The sequence below is a fragment of the Syngnathus typhle genome, linkage group LG1 (assembly GCF_033458585.1).
Source record: "Syngnathus typhle isolate RoL2023-S1 ecotype Sweden linkage group LG1, RoL_Styp_1.0, whole genome shotgun sequence".
NCBI lineage: Eukaryota > Metazoa > Chordata > Actinopteri > Syngnathiformes > Syngnathidae > Syngnathus > Syngnathus typhle.
Genome location: NC_083738.1, coordinates 25,521,199 through 25,538,681, shown reverse-complemented (window position 1 = coordinate 25,538,681; position 17,483 = coordinate 25,521,199). Strand labels below are relative to the sequence as shown.

Sequence of the window (17,483 nt, the reverse complement as noted above, 5' to 3'; positions counted from 1 at the left end):
GCTCTGTTTCTTTGGAGCTAGCAGCTAGCTAAGTTGCGAGCAGCTAGCCAAATAATAACTTCGTATTCACAGTACCACCATGTCAATTTTGAAGAAAATGCAATATTTTTTAAATGTTTAATATAATTAATTAATACAATTTAATTTCAGCACGCATTTAGGGTAATTTGATAGGTTGAACATGTAATCATATTACAAGATGAAACAAACAAGAACAAGTGAATGACTGCATGGACAGGAGACATCATTTTAAAACTTTTATAAGTCTCAGTTTTCTAGCGGTGCACTTTTAACGCAATGAGCAGTGTTCTCATGTTGCTCCAACATTTGCTTCTGTGTGTTTCTCTTAGGTTTTGTTTGCTGTTGTGATTTTGTCGTGGTCTTACGTCATCTACGCTGGCAGGGTATCAGCCCAATGGTTGCTGGATGAGATGACCACTCTGCAGCGCCATTGACAGGTGCTCCAGTGTTAAATATGTTGCCCTGCACGTACGACATTATGACCAAATTTAAAATACAGTTGCAAAAAAAAAAAGCAGTAAACAGAAACACAAAGTGGACAAAGTAGCCATGGAAACGATGCACGGGGCTTCATTGTTTGCATCTGTGCTCTGATGTATTCTGTAATTAAAAGACGGGCGGGACGCACGCTCACACACTCGTGCTGCCAAGCTTTGAAATGTGCGCGTGCACATAGATCTCAGATATGTAAATGCTTAACGGTAATGAATGAGCCGGCTTCAGAGCGGCGAGAACGTAGTATACTTGACACGAGTGGCCCTCTACACACACACATGCACACGGCCGTATAATTAAAAAGCTGCTTTGCATGTGCGCTGCAAATGGTCTTTGGAAATTCAGTGGAAATGATTATATATTTATTTTTGCCGACATTATGTTTACCATCATCACCACATCACATTAAAACAACATCAGACATTTTGTGGCTGTTTGGTGGACAAAGTTATGAGTAAGTAAAAGTCTTTACTATGGCAAAAATCAAGCTTGAGCACCTTCTACGTCCTTCTTATGCGTGTTTTAAATTCTACAAGTATTTATGTACAAAATATAAATATAAAATAATACACGACTGCTCTGTATCTAGCTAACATTTTCCAACATGTTGCCTTCAGCGGTTCAAGGGTCTCCATCGTCGAGCTCGCCCGGGAGGGAGGACCCCGCTTCCCTGTCTCTGACCGTCTCCGCGGGCACGCGTTTGCCGTCCAACTCCTTGGAGGTCTTCCCGTCCAGCCAGTACGTCACCATATCACCTTTACCCTGACGAGAAGACGCTGGCCATCAGTGGCCGCCGGCATCCACGCGACGCTGGCCGCGCTCACCTTGACCTGCAGCATTCCTCGGCAAACCAGCACATAGCCGCCGATCTCCTCCAGAAGGTAAAAGACGCTGGCGCTGCACTGGATCTTCAGTGCTGTGTGATAACGCAACGACAACACGCGCGACACAACACGTTCGCTCACTCATGGCGTGGGCAGAGGACGGACATGGCATATCCATGTGTGTGGTGGATACAATACCTAGGCTAGTGGACTCCATACGAGAAGCCGTGTTTACCGTGTCGCCAAAAAGACAGTAGCGAGGCATTTTGGTCCCGACCACACCCGCCACCACTGGACCTAACCATAAACACAAACACACACTTTTTGTATACGCTAAGGTTTATATAATTTATAAGACTTATTTTTTTCGATACTACTCCCGGTGGTGCATGTGCATGTGGGAGCGTACCCGAGTGGATCCCGGCGCGGATCTGCAGCTGCGTGTTGAGCTTGTGTGGGATCCGAAAGGTGCGACACACACCCACCAGGTCCAACGCCATGCTGGCGATCTCGGAGGCGTGACGGATGCCGTTTTCTTGTGGAACACCCGACACCACCATGTCTACACACAAATAAGGCGTGACATAGCCTTTTTGATATAATGATTAAAAAAGAAATTCTGGATTTTCCAGAAAATAAATTGTCTACTTGTTTTAGCTTAAAAAATAGTTAATGTTTTTTTTTACACAAAACAAAAACTGCTCTACTGCACATGTGCATGGTTGCGTCGCTCACAGGCGTCTCCGATAGTTTCCACTTTGTAGACGTCGTAGTTGTCGATGATGTCGTCAAAGGTGGTGTAGAGCTTGTTGAGAAAGTCCACTACCTGGTATGGAGTGCTACTGCTGGACAGTTGCGTGAAGCCTACGATGTCACTGCTCACACACACACGTATATGTTGAGTCAGCCCGCCCGCCTGTCAATCAACACCGTCTGCTTTCTTCTTGTCGGGCTAACCTAAAGAAGACGGTGGCGCTGACGTAGCTCTGAGCCTCCGACGACTTCCCTTGCCGTAGGTCGTCGGCCACCTGGCGAGGAAGCATGCCTACACTCGCGTGCACACACAGCAGATCAATTTCTCTGTGTGTGTGTGTTGCCTGTGTGTGTTTGCTTCCTACTGTAGAGCAGTCTGTCAGTCTTCTGCTTCTCATGCATCAGATCTTGCGTACGCTCGGCCACCAGCACTTCCAGATGTTTGCTGTACTTCTCCATCTGAAACGCAGTGCACGCGTGTGTGCACAAGTGCGTGCGTTTTCAAGGTGCATCACGTCTTACCAGGTTCATCATCATGTCCACCGGGCTGACTTTGACCGGGTTGATGCGGTAGACAAACTTGCGGATTTGTTCAAAAGTGGGTCGCTGGGCGGGATTGTGGGCGCCGCATCGCCGGATGAGCTGCATCATCCAAGACGAAGTTAGCGGCCAACGCTAGCGGCGCGTTAGTTAGCCGGCTCACCTCCACGTAGTCGGCGGGGCACGGGCAAGTATTGTCGGCTTTGCTGGAGATCAGCTCGGGCAGAGGCAGACAGCAAGAACAGTCCAGACTGGACTCGTCCACCTGCAGAGCATTTTTAGGGGCGGGATTCCCAACCACTCTGCAGTTCCGAATGGTCAAGTGTGTCGAGGGAAACAAGCACAACTATATATTGCTTGCGCACTTACGGGTACAGGGTCACTGCGCGTGGCGATCTCCAGTAGGATTATGGAAAAACTGCACACACACACACACACGGATTGTTGTTAATGGGTGCTGGGTCTTCAATACAAATTCCAAATAACTCTTTGTGTTCTGTTCTTATGTGTTCACCTGAAGACGTCTCCAGCCAACGTCAGCTCAGCGTTGGCGTCTTGAAACTCGGGAGGCATGTACACTTCTTGGAGTCTCTGCTGATAGGTGGAGAGAGGCTCCGTCCCATCCCCGCGGCGATACACTCCCAGCCCGTAATCTGCCGGGGCGACACGCAGGTTAAAGGTGGGTGGAGTTCGGTCCATATGTGTGTGGGGGGGGAAGGGGGGCGCACTCACCGGTGATCTTGCACACCCAGCGGTCGTCCAGCACACAGTTAAGAGACTTGAGACGGCCGTGACAGATACGGTGTTGGTGCAGGTACGCCATTCCTCTGGCGATGTCGGTGGCGAAGGAGAACCTAGGAGGTGCTGATGTCATGGCCGTATTGCTCTAAACAGTATGCTGTGGCCAGCTTACCTGAAGCCCCAGTTGAGTGGGATCTCCTCATTGAGCAGGACGTCATTGAGGCTCCCTTTGGGGCAGTACTCGGTCACTATGGCAACGTTCGGCACCTGGACGCAGCCTCCGATGAACTTGCACAAGTTGGGGTGGTCCAACTCCCTGGACACACGCAAGCTCTGTTTGGAATCTAGTCGGACTCAAATTGTTGCAAAACTATCCGCGTACAGTGACGAGGGATTATGGAATGATGCCGTTTCCATCTTGTGACGTCTTACCTGACTTGCTTGACTTCCTGCCTGATGCTCTTGGATAGAGAAAAGGACTTGCTGGGAATCTTCTTGATGGCCACCGTCCTGCCATCGCTGTAAAACACCGACACCACTTGCCTTTGTGTCCAAGGGTGAAAGGTCAAAGGTTTGAGCGTACTAGATCCCCGTGCGGGTGAAGGTGATCTTCTTGCTTCCCGCTTGCCCCCCGCAGGAAGTGAAGGCCGTCATGCAGCTGGTGTTGCTGTCGCTGTGAGCCACGGGCACGCTCATCAAACTGCTCATGGTCACCCGCGCGTGGTGGTCTGCTGCGGCAAAAGACCCCTAATGAGTAGTTGCTGCTCGGCCGTGGCGGATTTCCGTACCTTGCTTGATGAGGTCAAAATCGATGATCCAGCTCTCATCCCACAAGAGTTTCTGCTTCTGGTACCTCAGCCACTAAACACACAGCAGACACGCTCAGAGGCACGCACGTGGCGGCGGCCCGAGGCCATTTCTCACCATGGCGGTCAGGACGAAGCAGAGGCACAGAAGGCTCAGCGGCAGTCCAATTGCCAATTTGGCCAACGGGCTCATGGGGCATTCGCCACAGTCGGCAGAGCAGGTGGAGCAATGCTCCTCCTCCTGGCACTCGCCGTCGCCGCAGACTGAAACGGCCCGAAAGGTGGTTAGGTGTCGACGTTGCGGCGGCATTCGTCTCGTACCTGTGGAGGGCAGCACGGTGCTCTTGGCCTCCAGAGCCACCTGCATTTGGCCCACTCGGATGTGAGCGATGAGGGAAGTCAGGCCCACGTGGAGCAGAACCACCTGGGAGAAGGTGACGCGCCTTCATGAGGCCGCTCATCCCCCGCCGTGCTGCCCGTCAAATCTGTCTCACCTTGGCGCTCCAGTTGGTCTGTGTCATCTTGCCCGACGTGGAGATGGTGTGCGTGAAAATCTTTCCATCATCGGGAATCCACGGACCGCAGATGGTCTCTGAAGTCTGGAAACAAGTATGAGCGATCGGTGCACGGGGCCCAACCGCCCGTCCGCCCGCCCGCGTATGCTCGTGCGGGTCAGTACCATGTACGCCAGCGGACAGGAGTGGATGTTGGCATGATGAATGCAGCAGTTTTCACCGTCGGCGTCCTTCCAGTTGGCGGGACACTCGTGATGCTCGCAGAACCTCCGAGCGTCTTCCGCGTCCACTATGGAACTGAACACGTGTACGGTCAAGCATACATGTGCGCACGCCTGCCGGCAGTGCCCGCGTGTGCAGAGCTACCCGTGAGGGAAGATGCGGTTGTCCACGGCCCAGCTGTAAAAAGAGTCATGGACGGAGACCGAGTAGATGACGCTGAACACCTCGCCGCTCTTCACCGTCTCGGGAGGCCGCAGTACCCACGCCATTTCCAGACCTGCGCGCGACACGGCGCCGTTAGCGCTGCCCGCACCGGCATGCCTGGATGCGATGAAGGCTCTCACCTCCGCAACTGATCATGTTGGAGTCGTTGGGGCGCTCCAGAGGCCAGCAGTCGTACTCGCTGTTGTCGAGATCGTGCCAGGAGAACGCGGGTGCGACGCAGCACACGCACACCTTTTGCGCGCACGTCACAATAAGTTCTATTTCATTCATTCGCAGGCAGCCTCAAATAACGAAGTATTTGCACCATTTTCACATGTTGTGCTCACCACACTGAACAGGACAAGATGGAGGCGGTTGGTGAAAGGTCTCACCCAGAAGATGTAGCACAGGTTGCTCCTCATGACGGACCAGACTAGACCGGGATGGTAGAGGAGGTACAACTGTAATCAGAGCCAGGATGGAGAGATTCAAGGAGGATGCAGCAGACCCGACCAAAACGGAGCAGGACGTGTGCAGCTGTTGGACGTCTGAGTCCCTGAGTGAGTGTTGAGCAGCAGGTTCTCACTTTTCGTCCTTTTGAACATCAAGCGGTAATGTTGCCCTCCGCTGGAGAACACTGGTAGTACAGCTTGTGTTACCATTTTTTTTTTTTTAGGCCGTCTTTTTTTGTCTGACTAAACACACTTTACACATAATAGCATTTTTTCTATAAATCTTTTTTTTTTGATCATGTCATTTTTAGTAAGACGACCTACGGCTTGACTTTATTCAATAATGATTTACACATCTGCATATACATCAGGCTGAACAAACATGATTTGATTCAATCTGCTATGGCTGTAGGTTTTGTCATACTCCATCACATGCGAAACGTAAAAGTTCTCCAAAGCCCAAATTTTTTAAGGTTATTAAATTCAAAGAAACAACAAATCTGATTACGTGGATAATCTTAATACATCTCAACATCTTAATAATAGAATTATCTGTATTATTTTTTTCAGTTATTTGATTAATCTAATTTGATTCTAAATTCGAATCTAAATTTCAAACCTCTATTACTCTACACAAAAACAGGTCATTATTTCAAAACGACATTGCCCAAAATGCCCAAGCTTCAGTTACAGTACTGCTTTGCCACCTTTATCATGTAGCTTGCCACTAGGGGGCGCCAAATTCAAGCTCCTGCTCTAGCCATTGGAATTCCACGATGACATTTTGCCAAAACTTAAAGTAAAAGCCCAATTTGCGTTGCAATAAAACGTTCATTGTAATTCTTTGAAATTTTCCATGACACAATAACACAGTAGTCATTTCCCCCATCCCTTTAGCTGCTGATTAGCCGCCATTGCTCAATCCCGGTGCGGTCGCCCCCCAACACCAAACGCCCATACAAACAGTGGCCGTATTGTCGCTTGCGAGGCAGCCTCAGGCAGGCATGAGTGCAGACAGGTAGCAAAAGAAGTGTGATTAAGTTTAATGATAGCATTGCAGCAGTCAGAGAGAGTGCACGTGTAATTGTGTGTTCCTGGTGATGGCAACCAAGTCCCCAAATGATCCTCTTTCTTTGCCACTTGTCCACTCCAACTTCCCAACACTTCCACCTCCACCCGCCCAGTGTGCATTGGTTTCGAATGGAAAAAATGATTTACACTAATTGTACCGTCCTATTGAGTTATTTGTTTTCCTAAAATGAGAATGAGCCGTCTTTACAAAGCTTGCAGGGCTTTCAAAAGTATTACATTTGATCTGGAGAGTGAGCTCATCTCCGGCGCTGTCGCACACAACAAAATGAAAAGGAGTGAAATGCAAGGCGATAATGACACTTCCAACGTTCAATTTGAAAAAAAGAAAAAGCCTTCGATTCACATTAGACTGAAAAGAAAAAAAAAAAAACAGCTTAGCTCGACTGTTGCTAACAGATTTAGTTACCGTTTTTTTCCATGTATAATGCGCCTCCATGTATAATACGCACCCTAAAAATGGCATGTTGATGCTGGAAAAAAGCCTGTACCCATGTATATATAATACGCACCCAAATTTTGACTGCTCCTTTTTCTGAAAATTATTTCAGAAAAAAAATCATCTTTGGGAACAACCGGATGTTATTCTGCCGGTCGGTATCACTGCGCATGCGCTAGCAAACTCAATAGCGAAGAAATGTTTCGGATTTGTGTAGGGTGCATTGTGACAGCAAACGAGCAGGTGATCGGGCAAGCGTCTGATACGAGAGCATTGTGTTCGTCTGGAGCGTGTTTGAAGGGAACAGCAGAGAAGAAAGCGCATCTGTAATGGCGGCCTCCGTATCATATCCGGATAAAATAAATAAATTAATTTGTACCCATGTATAATGCACACCCCAGATTTTAGGACAATAAATGAGTTAAATTTTGCGCATTATACATGGAAAAACACGGTAGATGCAGTAGAAATACTTAGTTACTGTCCTTAAGTACACACTGCCTGGGAACTTTTACCGACTACATTTCCTGAAATGATCTTGAATTTGAGGAGGTCTTGGAATTATTCCCCGCACTGACTTAAAACGCACCGAAGCGCTGGCGCACTTGAGATGTTGGATACTGAACCAGGATTTCCTTGAAATTGTTCTCCATGATCTCACAGAACTCCTTCCATGCCTGACTTTTTGCCTCAGTAACCGTCAAAACCGCCTTTTGCTTGACAGGACTCGTTTCTTAGCTTGATGGTGTTGCTCATGTCCACCGACGGGTTTGGGAATTGTTGCCCTGACAGGCACCGGGCCATTGCACCAGTCAGCCACCTCAACGATGGAGTCACGGAACATGGTCCACTCGGATTCAATGCCCCCTCGCCTAGGACGTGGTCAGAGTGGAGAGGGAACTCTGCCAGACAGTCCTTCAGACCTTCACAATACGTTTCGGTATTCGCCACTGTCTGCTTCGGGGGCTTTACAAGGGCTGAGGTTAATGTCAGTGGCGGAGCTATGAGGGGAGGCACGGGGGCACTGGCCCCCCACAAATATGCTTGGACCAGATATCCGACTAGATACTTGACTTTTGGATTTTTCAATATAGTTTTTGATTTCGTTTTCAATCATTTTATTTATTAGTAGTTTTTTTTAAATTGCTTCATTTCAAATGAGTTTTTATCAGTTTTAGTATTGGTTCTACTAAAAAATAAATCTAGCATTTGTCGAGTGCGAGATATAAAAAAAGGCTCACTGTTTTGCGATAAAATCTAGTAAATGACATTCTTCTGTACGGACGTTGAGCAATATTGAATAAAAAAAATACATTAATGTAAACAAAAAAGTTGAAGTGTTAATTTGTTAGGTTGGGTTATAACCTTTGTCTGGACATTGACAAAACAAAAGCTAATATTGGACCAAATATCACCACCTTAATTGTCTTTTTAGTTTCTATGGACTTTCCGGCCTTTTTGGAGGATAATTGAGATAATCCCTCCAGGATGGATTTCCTCTCTTTCGTGTCATCTATATTAAACGGATTTTATGGATTAGATGCTTTTCTCTTCCGTCTCTTTATGTAATGTGGAACACATTCCAAGGCTTTACTCTGCTAATTGATGGACATAACGTCGCTCGCCTCATGTTTCCACTTGATGGTGTCGTGTGTGTGTGTGTGTGTGTGTGTGTGCGTGCGTGTGCGTGCCGAATCTTCAGTGAGTGTCGCCATATGGAAACTCCACTTTCCTCCCGTCAATCTAAATTAGTCAAGTGTTCCGGCTCCAAGGGTGTGTGCGTGAGGCATTGTCACGATTTTTGGCACACACACCGAAATAAGTCGATTGCGTTATGTGATAGCTTATCGGTGGTGCACATTTGAGATTTCCACACGTATGTATGAATATAGTGTGTGTGTGTGTGGGGGGGGGGGTCAATATTTTGGGGAGGGGCCGGGGTGCTATGGGAAACTTTGCCTCATCCTCTCCTCACATTATCACAGTCCAGAATAACATGGACTAAACACTAGAATACAATTCATATAATGTAACACACACACACACACACTCACAGATCTTAAAGTAACAGTAATGACAGGGACGCCATGGTAACCGGGGTAACAAAGGTCCTATGAATTAATACAAACATCAGTCAGCCCTGCTGAGTCACAGTGTTTGTGCATGTGTATTAAGTGGGTGTCCCCTTGTTGAGGGGGGAAAAAAAAAAAAAAAAGGTCCCCCACGTTTAATCTGAGGAGGCCATTCACTCGTGTTCCGTCGCTGCCACTAACTGTCACCGCAATAATTGTGTGTGTGTGTGTGTGCATGTAATTGGGGGTTTGGATGATGATGATGATGATGATGTCACAAATTCCACATTTCCATAGCCAGATTGAGAATGTGTGGGGTAGTGGGGCCATAAATTGATCACTACGTTTTCCTGCTTTGTGTGTGTGCACGTGTGTGTCATTTGGAAACCATCACAGTGATCAAATCGTTGACTTTTTATTGTCACATTGGAATTTTCATTTCATCTTCTTTTAGGCTGTGGAGCTATGTGCCTTTAATAATTAGCTCAAATTAAACTCGACAAATCTTTAAAATTTCTAACCAGAGATGGAACTTTTCTAAATGATTTTAGCACTGATATTGAATCTGAGTAATAATAATAATTTATATAGTAATAAAAATGTATATAGTACTTTACTATTAAATGTAGTCATTTATTAATGAAGGGTTAGTTTCAGCAACAGGTGGAATTTTTGTGCTGAAACGTCAGAGCTATAAATTACAATCATGTTAAAATTTATATTGTGCAAGCTTAAAAAAAAATTCATCTGAATTTTTTGGTTATAAATTTATTTACAAACGAGAGCACCAAATGAAATTATTTGGAGCCAGATAATTATTTTGTATAGTATACATAATGCTGTGTGTGTGTGTGTATGGTGCCAATGCATTGATGGAAAGTCTAATCTATTTTTCCTTTGTGTCAAAGAGACCCCCCCCCCCCCCCTCCCGCCACCCCCTTTAAAGGTTTTTGTGAGGGAGGTGGTACCCTGGCTGACATGCTAACACGCCGCTGTTGGAGGACAAAGAGCAGCAAAGGACATTTTGGGAAAAATTCTTACCCTCAACTCCAGAAGGATAAAAGTAAAAAGGGGACCTGAATGGAAAAAAGATTGTGGGCGTGTTCTTAGCTATAATTGGACTCTCTTGTACCTGCTGCTGGCATCACCACATGAGCCTCACAACACACATAAACACACACACACGCATACACACACCCAGGCTTACACACACCTCCGTGCTGCTGTCAAGTTGTGCTCTCCACTCTGCAGGTAAGAATTGAATTGAATTTTTACTTTACAGAAATCAAGTTTTTTTTTTCATTCATTTTTTATGTTAAATGCTTCTATACAAATTATGTGTTTTTTTTTTTTTGTCAAGAATTTTTTTGGGGAGTTTCAAGTTTGGTTGGTGGTTCGCTTGTTTACATCTAAGAGTTTTCATTCATTCCGATTGCACTTGATGACACTTTTAATGATACAATGAGCACACAAAGTCCACACACACACACACACACACACACACACACAGTTTTGCAACCAAAACATCAACTCTAAAAATGTGAACATGCTTCTAAATACAAACCGCAGGCATGAAAATCCTTCAGAGAAAAAAAACTTGGGTACCCCCCCTCGCCATTCCAAGCAGTTGACACAAAGTTAATTATGCCTCACATACACACACATATAGTCAGGATCATTTAGCTGGAGTGTAAAATGGGGGTGCCCTGTGGTCCCGTTGGAAGGAAACCAAATGGCAAAGGTCAGGCCGAGCAAATTACTGTGAAAACCTGACTTGTTGTTTAAATTCTGTGTAAAACCAGTCTGTGTGTGTGTGTGTGTGTTTATCTTGGGTTGTTATAGTAAGTCTTTGCCGCATCTCATTTATGATTAACCTTGGCCATGAGAACGTTTTTTGGCAGTGACTAGCGCATCCACCTGCGTCTGTTTGTTTTGTCCCAGATGTCGCACCCGATGAGCTTCAACGTGTGTTTGCTGGTGCTGCCGGCAATGTCACTGCTGCTCTTCTCTCCCATCGGTCGGAGCGACGAGAACGTCACCCTCAGCCCGGGCTGTCACTTGCATCGTGAGTCCATAAATACCCAACGGCAAATCGACAAAGTAACTTAGCTCCGTTCATTCAAGGGATCGGAAATGCAGACGTTCGGCTTCACACTTTTCCGAAAAGTCATGTATGCAATTTTACCTACTGAAGTTATGCAATATTGAATACTAAGTGGGCCGTTAATGCTCTTCAGCTTTCAACGTGAGCGTGCGCAGCGACCAGCGGGGCACCTGTCGAGGCACCTACCTGGTGCACGCCTGTGTGGGCTACTGCGAGTCCAGCGCCTTTCCATCCAGGTACTCGGTGCTGGTGGCCTCCAACTTCACGCACAACGTCACGTCAGCGGCAAGATGTTGCACCATCACCAAGGAGGCAAAGGTGAGGAAGCGGACGGGTTAGCGGTACCACGTTTGCTCAACGGCGCCACCTCTTGCCGGCCAGGTCAAAGTCCGCCTGGAGTGTCCCGGCGGGCGTCACCACGACGAGTTGGAGATCCTGACGGCCAAGGCGTGCCGCTGCGACATGTGCCGCACGTCCCGCTATTGACTGCAACCAGGATCGGAACCGACCATTACACTTGACGTGCACTAAAGAAAATACAGCACTAGGGAAAATCAGGTTTCCTATTTCCGCAGTTGGTTCAGAAAACGGATGGACTTTGAAAATGTCGTGTACAATCCACTTCAAAACAGGAGCGGACATTTTGGATAGAATTACACAATTTACAATAATCGCTAACCATGAACAAAAAAGACTAAAGAATGTAAAAGCATCAAATATTTATTTGATTTCAATGGGTTTTATTGTAAATTATATATTTTGGAGGAACCAAAGAGTTTGAAATGGCAGGAAATGTAAAGGAAAAGGTACATATTTTGAATATTTTTTACATTGTGTGAATTAAAGCAAAAGACTTTGGAATTGTAGACTTTATTTCCCTTTATTGCAATGATGCACAACCCGAAAGAGAACCTGGTGGGCATTTTACAACATTTTGCCACTCAGTCATTCATCAGCCGCCTGGACACCCAACCGTCCCATTGTCAGTCCTTCTAGTGTTGGCTCATGAGTGAACGATTCGTTCAAAAGAACGGATTTATTTTCAGTGAACGAGAGTGAACGAATCACTTCCTAAAGTGACTCGTTCTTTTTTTCAACCAGTAGATGTCGGTAATGCGCATTGAAGCTGTGCCACCTCGGCGTAAAACAAAACGAAGAAGAAAACGTAACTTCCCGTTCACAAACGAGTCGTGAATTGCCTTTCCCGTTCAACAACTGAACGGATCTGTGAACGAGTCAGTGAGTGAGTTGATTTGCATTTCCAATTCATCGTGTGAATGGATCAGTAAAGGAACGAATCTCGACTTTCCCGTTCGCGAACGAGTTAATGGGTGAACTGCCTTCCCGTGCATCAGCGGATCAGTCAGTGAACGTCTGCAGGAGCTAAAACTTTTCACGCAGGTGCACTTAACGAGGGAATCTTGGAAAACATGTTGGAATGCGGCCCCAAGGACTAGAGCTTGACACCTGTGACCTTTGACCATGATATTTTCCTAATAAAGAGCCCTGTTATTAGGTACACTTGAAAATGGCGGTGTACCTAATGAAGTGTCTGTGTGATTCCCTCGTTAAGTGCACCTGCGTGAAAAGTTTTAGCTCCTGCAGAACGTGAAAGTGACCAAAAACTTTTCACGCAGGTGTGTTTAACGAGGGTAACTTGGAAAACATATTGGAACGCGGCCCCGAGGACTAGAGCTTGGCACCTGTGACCTTTGACCATGATATTTCCCGAATAAAGTGGCCTGTTTTAGGTACACTTGAAAATGGCGGTGTACCTAATGGAGTGTCCGTGCGATTCCCTCGTTAAGTGTACCTGCGTGAAAAGTTTATGGAAGTTTATCTGTGCCATCGGATTTTGAATTCGAATTTGTAGCACTGAATTTTTTTACATCCAATTTTTAACACTGAATTTTTTTTTGCGTCTAAATCAGACTTTGAATTTTAAAAGCCATCGAATTTCTAGCACTGAATCTTTTTTTCCTAAGACATTTTTTTCAATGTCTCAAAAAATTCAGTGTAAAAAAATTCAATGTCTTAAAAAATTCAGTGTAAAAAAATTCGACATCTCAAAAAATTCAATGTAAAAAAATTCAATGTCTAAAAAAATTCCGTGTAAAAAAATTCGATGTCTCCAAAAATTCAGTGTAAAAATATTCAGCGCGGACATCCGGGGTAACCAAGGGAGAAGTAATCGATCCCTGTATCAAATCATCCAACGTTCAGCCAATCAAGTTACGCTCCATTGGTCATGTGACGTCGAAACAGGAACGTCGTGAAGTTCAAAAGTGAGCTCCGGTCAGAGCTCAGGATGGCCCAAAACACAAATAATAACGCTTCGGTGAGTGTACTCTTTATTTACCTTTTGTGTTCGTAAAAGTCAGTATTTTATTTACCGGACACCTTAACAGAATTTGTTGAACAATGTCTACACAGGGAACTTTTAATGAAGTGGTGTTCCTTAAAAGTTTGCTAGCTATGAGCTAGCGTTATATTAGCATGGTTACCATGGTAACATGGCGCTCGGTACTGCGCTCGTTAGTACTCTGTTCCGATGTTATGATGTGGCTGGCAAGAAATATCTGACTCACCGTTTGTTTAACAGCAAACTACTACTAGGTGATTTACTTTACCAAGTTGTACCAAGTTATTTTCTCTGAAACATAAAAGATAGTGGGTGGTCTGTAATACTGCAAATACAAGGAATTGTATCAGTCTGCAAGAGAAAAGTATTATTTCCACATTCACTAGAGGATTGAAGCATAATAAATGTATTAAAATGGAATTATTCTTTTTCTATGTTACTCTTCAAGCTTTTAGATGAAGAATCTTGTGTTCTATCCTCTCTGTCTTATTAATATTCACAGGTAATAGGACGTGTCACAAGGCAAATTAAGCAGCTGAGACGAGGTCTTAAAGAAACGCCAATGTGGACACTGTTGACCCAAAGACCAGACACAGTGGCTTTGCTTTTTCCTGAAGAGGGAGCAGGAAATTTCAGCCCTGAGGTTAACTGTTTTCAATCTTGTTATTTCTCTTTTCCTACATACATAGATACCCCACAGCCTCCACTTGCTTTGAGACCCTGCGCATGCATCCCAGGGCATTACAAGGATTACACATCTTTTAAATGTGACATCCTGGCCTGTATTTACAGTTGCCATACAGGATTTGGTCTTGTGTGAGACATTTGGCCTGTAGCCTTGTAAGACAAGATTGGATGTTAAAATATATAATATATATAATAATATATATACAGTAACATGAAAGCAGCAGTATAAAAAACTTTGTCCTTAACCTTGGAAAACAACCTCTGTCCCCACGAGTGAGAGAGTCAGACAGCGTCCAGTACTGGCAATTATGTAAATTGGCACGGAAAATGTAACTTTGCAAACGGCAGAATGGGGCTGCTAACTTATGAGCAATCACGACCCAAGCTGTTACCAGTAACAGTTAATACTGTAATGCAATTATTCGTGCCTTCTTTTAATGTTGTGGGTAAAGTGAATCACCTAGTAGTAGTTTGCTGTTAAACAAACGGTGAGTCAGATATTTCTTGCCAGCCACATCATAACATCGGAACAGAGTACTAAAGAGCGCAGTACCGAGCGCCATGTTACCATGGTAACCTTGCTAATATAACGCTAGCTCATAGCTAGCAAACTTTTAAGGAACACCACTTCATTAAAAGTTCCCTGTGTAGACATTGTTCAACAAATTCTGTTAAGGTGTCCGGTAAATAAAATACTGACTTTTACGAACACAAAAGGTAAATAAAGAGCACACTCACCGAAGCGTTATTATTTGTGTTTTGGGCCGGAGCTCACCTTTGAACTTCACGACGTTCCTGTTTCGACGTCACATGACCAATGGAGCGTAACTTGATTGGCTGAACGTTGGATGATTTGATACAGGGATCGATTACTTCTCCCTTGGTTACCCCGGATGTCCGCGCTGAATATTTTTACACTGAATTTTTGGAGACATCGAATTTTTTTACACGGAATTTTTTTAGACATTGAATTTTTTTACATTGAATTTTTTGAGATGTCGAATTTTTTTACACTGAATTTTTTAAGACATTGAATTTTTTTACACTGAATTTTTTGAGACATTGAAAAAAATGTCTTAGGAAAAAAAAATTCAGTGCTAGAAATTCGATGGCTTTTAAAATTCAAAGTCTGATTTAGGCGCAAAAAAAAAATCAGTGTTAAAAATTGGATGTAAAGAAATTCAGTGCTACAAATTCGAATTCAAAATCCGATGGCACAGATAAACTTCCATATTTTAGCTCCTGCAGAACTGAAAATGACCAAAATCTTTTCACGCAGGTGTGTTTAACGAGGGTAACTTGGAAAACATATTGGAACGCGGCCCTGAGGACTAGAGCCTGAAAATGGCGGTGTACCTAATGGAGCGTTCTAATGTATCTAATGGAGTGAATTAATTCTAAAGATTCAATTCACTTAAAAGAACAGTAATGCACATCACTAAGTCCTTCACCGAACTAAACTGTAATTTCGTCATTGCTTCCGTCACTAAATTTCACCAGTCTGATAATCGTCACGCGTCTCATCATCCGATTGTCAGTCTTGTTGAAACGTAATGTAATGTAATGTAATGGCTCCACAAATCAATTTATGCAAAATCTTATTTTCACACACTCAAAATACAGCAGTAAAGAAGAAAGCTAAAATCACACACACATGTTTTGTTTGCATGATTTTAATGAGCATCTCACACATGTTGGTGACATGATGGTTAGAAGCTCTCACATTCGCTGTCCAGGGTGGTGCACACGGCGCAGTGACATTGCACGGCCACCGGGTAGTGATAAAGAGGCGAGATGCCGGGCTGGCAGCCGGGCAGCCGCGCGCTAGCATAGCGGGTCAGCGCATACGTGCACACGCGGTGGTGCCGATGGATGTAGGGAGGGTCCAGGATTGGCCTCTGGGGGGGGGGATAAATACAAGCAAGTATGGCGGTCAGCAATATCAAAATACTATGTAATATACTGAAAGAGTCATGAAAATGAACCTTCCTTGGAAATTTTTATATTGTGAGTTTTGGTAGAATTGTGTACATGACTGTATGTTTTTAGTGAAGGTTAATGGAATATCTTTCTACCTCCCAGGTGTGACAGCGCCCCCAGCAGGCTTCCGTGGTGACCCGCACACCCTTGCAGCCCGGCTTCTGGGCCACGAAGGTGAACTCTCGCACTGTGCAGCCGCGGAAGCCATGCAGGGCCGTCGTCTCTGCGACGCGCATTAGAGCCGAGCTCTGGCTCAGCAGAAGCGGCAGCAGCAGCAGCAGCAGCAGCGGTGGAAGGACGCGCATGCTGTGGAGCAAACGCATGCTTGTTACACATGAACAAAGCTGCCCTCTAGTGGTCACGTGACGAATCGCTACAACAAGGTACTTTATAGTAATTCAAACTTAAAAGGAGAAAAATGTTTTAAATGAAATATTCTTAACTCGGACATTTTGACAGATGATCGAATGGGTTTATTTGGGGTCCAAGACTAAATAGCAAAATTGACCACAGTTTCTTTTCTACACACAAAGAAGCAGTCTAAAATGTTTGACTTTTAGAAAGAAGAAAAAAAGCTCTCACCTTGAATGTCACCTACTACCGGGATCGGAATGTGTGTGGCTCCGTCCGTGTGACAAGCAAGTGAAATGGAAGCTGGAAGGCTTGTCTTTGTTGTTTTTTTTCCCTCCCTTTTTTTTCTGTGTGAGAAAGTCATTAGAGAGGACGGACACGCTGACATCATCGTAATTACAATTAAAATACCACACGAGAGACCCAAGGCAGTAATAATGGAGTCTCCTCCCTGGAAAATACTGATAGTCGTCTATACTATATTATTTTCTTAACCTTGGCGCGCATGTGCAAGTTGCAGGTCACGTCTCTACACTCGTGGCCAATACACTACACCTGCGTAATCCAAGAAGTTTTTTTTATTTTTTTTCCAAAGATAACGCATGTCACGTATTTCTAAATGAGGTAACAATAATAAACACTGGACCGATATGGCTGAAAAAGGCTCTCAATATGCTGACTGGAGATAACGGAGTCAGCGCTCCATCTAGTGGACAGACAACACAAAGACATCGTTCGGAGTGACTCCCAACATTGAACAGCATTTACGGTTTCACGAGAAAGTAAGGCTTTTTTTGTTACAAAAATGACCATTTATAATAAGATT

General features: G+C 44.8%; 3 protein-coding genes and 1 long non-coding RNA gene across 8 annotated transcripts; 2 read left to right on the top strand and 2 right to left on the bottom strand.

Annotated features, from left to right (window-relative positions):
- Positions 1-1,137: 1,137 nt before the first annotated feature.
- On the bottom strand, positions 1,138-5,543 carry LOC133156479 (atrial natriuretic peptide receptor 1-like). Its single transcript, XM_061282264.1, has 23 exons — positions 5,469-5,543; positions 5,262-5,373; positions 5,062-5,194; positions 4,860-4,992; positions 4,675-4,779; positions 4,502-4,604; positions 4,299-4,444; positions 4,163-4,235; positions 3,958-4,102; positions 3,807-3,893; positions 3,547-3,690; positions 3,366-3,487; positions 3,148-3,286; positions 3,003-3,051; positions 2,797-2,898; positions 2,616-2,735; positions 2,459-2,552; positions 2,298-2,385; positions 2,076-2,215; positions 1,750-1,902; positions 1,539-1,637; positions 1,341-1,432; positions 1,138-1,278 (listed from the first exon to the last, which is right to left on the bottom strand). The coding sequence occupies exons 1-23, from the start codon at positions 5,541-5,543 to the stop codon at positions 1,138-1,140; spliced, it is 2,595 nt and encodes an 864-aa protein (XP_061138248.1).
- gpha2 (glycoprotein hormone subunit alpha 2) lies at positions 1,259-12,138 on the top strand. 4 transcript variants are annotated; one of them, XM_061266402.1, is made up of 6 exons: positions 1,259-1,397; positions 3,154-3,312; positions 5,481-5,681; positions 7,894-11,238; positions 11,411-11,595; positions 11,659-12,138. In XM_061266402.1, exons 4-6 carry the CDS (start codon positions 11,115-11,117, stop codon positions 11,761-11,763), a joined length of 414 nt encoding a protein of 137 aa, XP_061122386.1. In that variant the 5' UTR covers positions 1,259-1,397; positions 3,154-3,312; positions 5,481-5,681; positions 7,894-11,114; the 3' UTR covers positions 11,764-12,138. The 4 variants fall into 4 exon arrangements, with proteins under 4 accessions (XP_061122386.1, XP_061122218.1, XP_061122303.1 ...); XM_061266234.1 differs by having other exon boundaries at positions 7,826-11,238; XM_061266319.1 differs by having other exon boundaries at positions 5,481-10,424; positions 11,115-11,238.
- A 972-nt stretch (positions 12,139-13,110) lies between these two features.
- Positions 13,111-17,084, top strand: LOC133144720 (uncharacterized). The gene is made up of 3 exons (XR_009710767.1): positions 13,111-13,615; positions 14,142-14,282; positions 16,409-17,084. It is a non-coding gene; the product is annotated as an uncharacterized LOC133144720 (long non-coding RNA).
- gphb5 (glycoprotein hormone subunit beta 5) lies at positions 15,990-16,996 on the bottom strand. 2 transcript variants are annotated; one of them, XM_061266115.1, is made up of 3 exons: positions 16,889-16,996; positions 16,402-16,612; positions 15,990-16,224 (listed from the first exon to the last, which is right to left on the bottom strand). In XM_061266115.1, the coding sequence occupies exons 2-3, from the start codon at positions 16,609-16,611 to the stop codon at positions 16,036-16,038; spliced, it is 399 nt and encodes a 132-aa protein (XP_061122099.1). In that variant the 5' UTR covers position 16,612; positions 16,889-16,996; the 3' UTR covers positions 15,990-16,035. The 2 variants fall into 2 exon arrangements, with proteins under 2 accessions (XP_061122099.1, XP_061122009.1); XM_061266025.1 differs by lacking the exon at positions 16,889-16,996 and having other exon boundaries at positions 16,402-16,747.
- Positions 17,085-17,483: the final 399 nt, after the last annotated feature.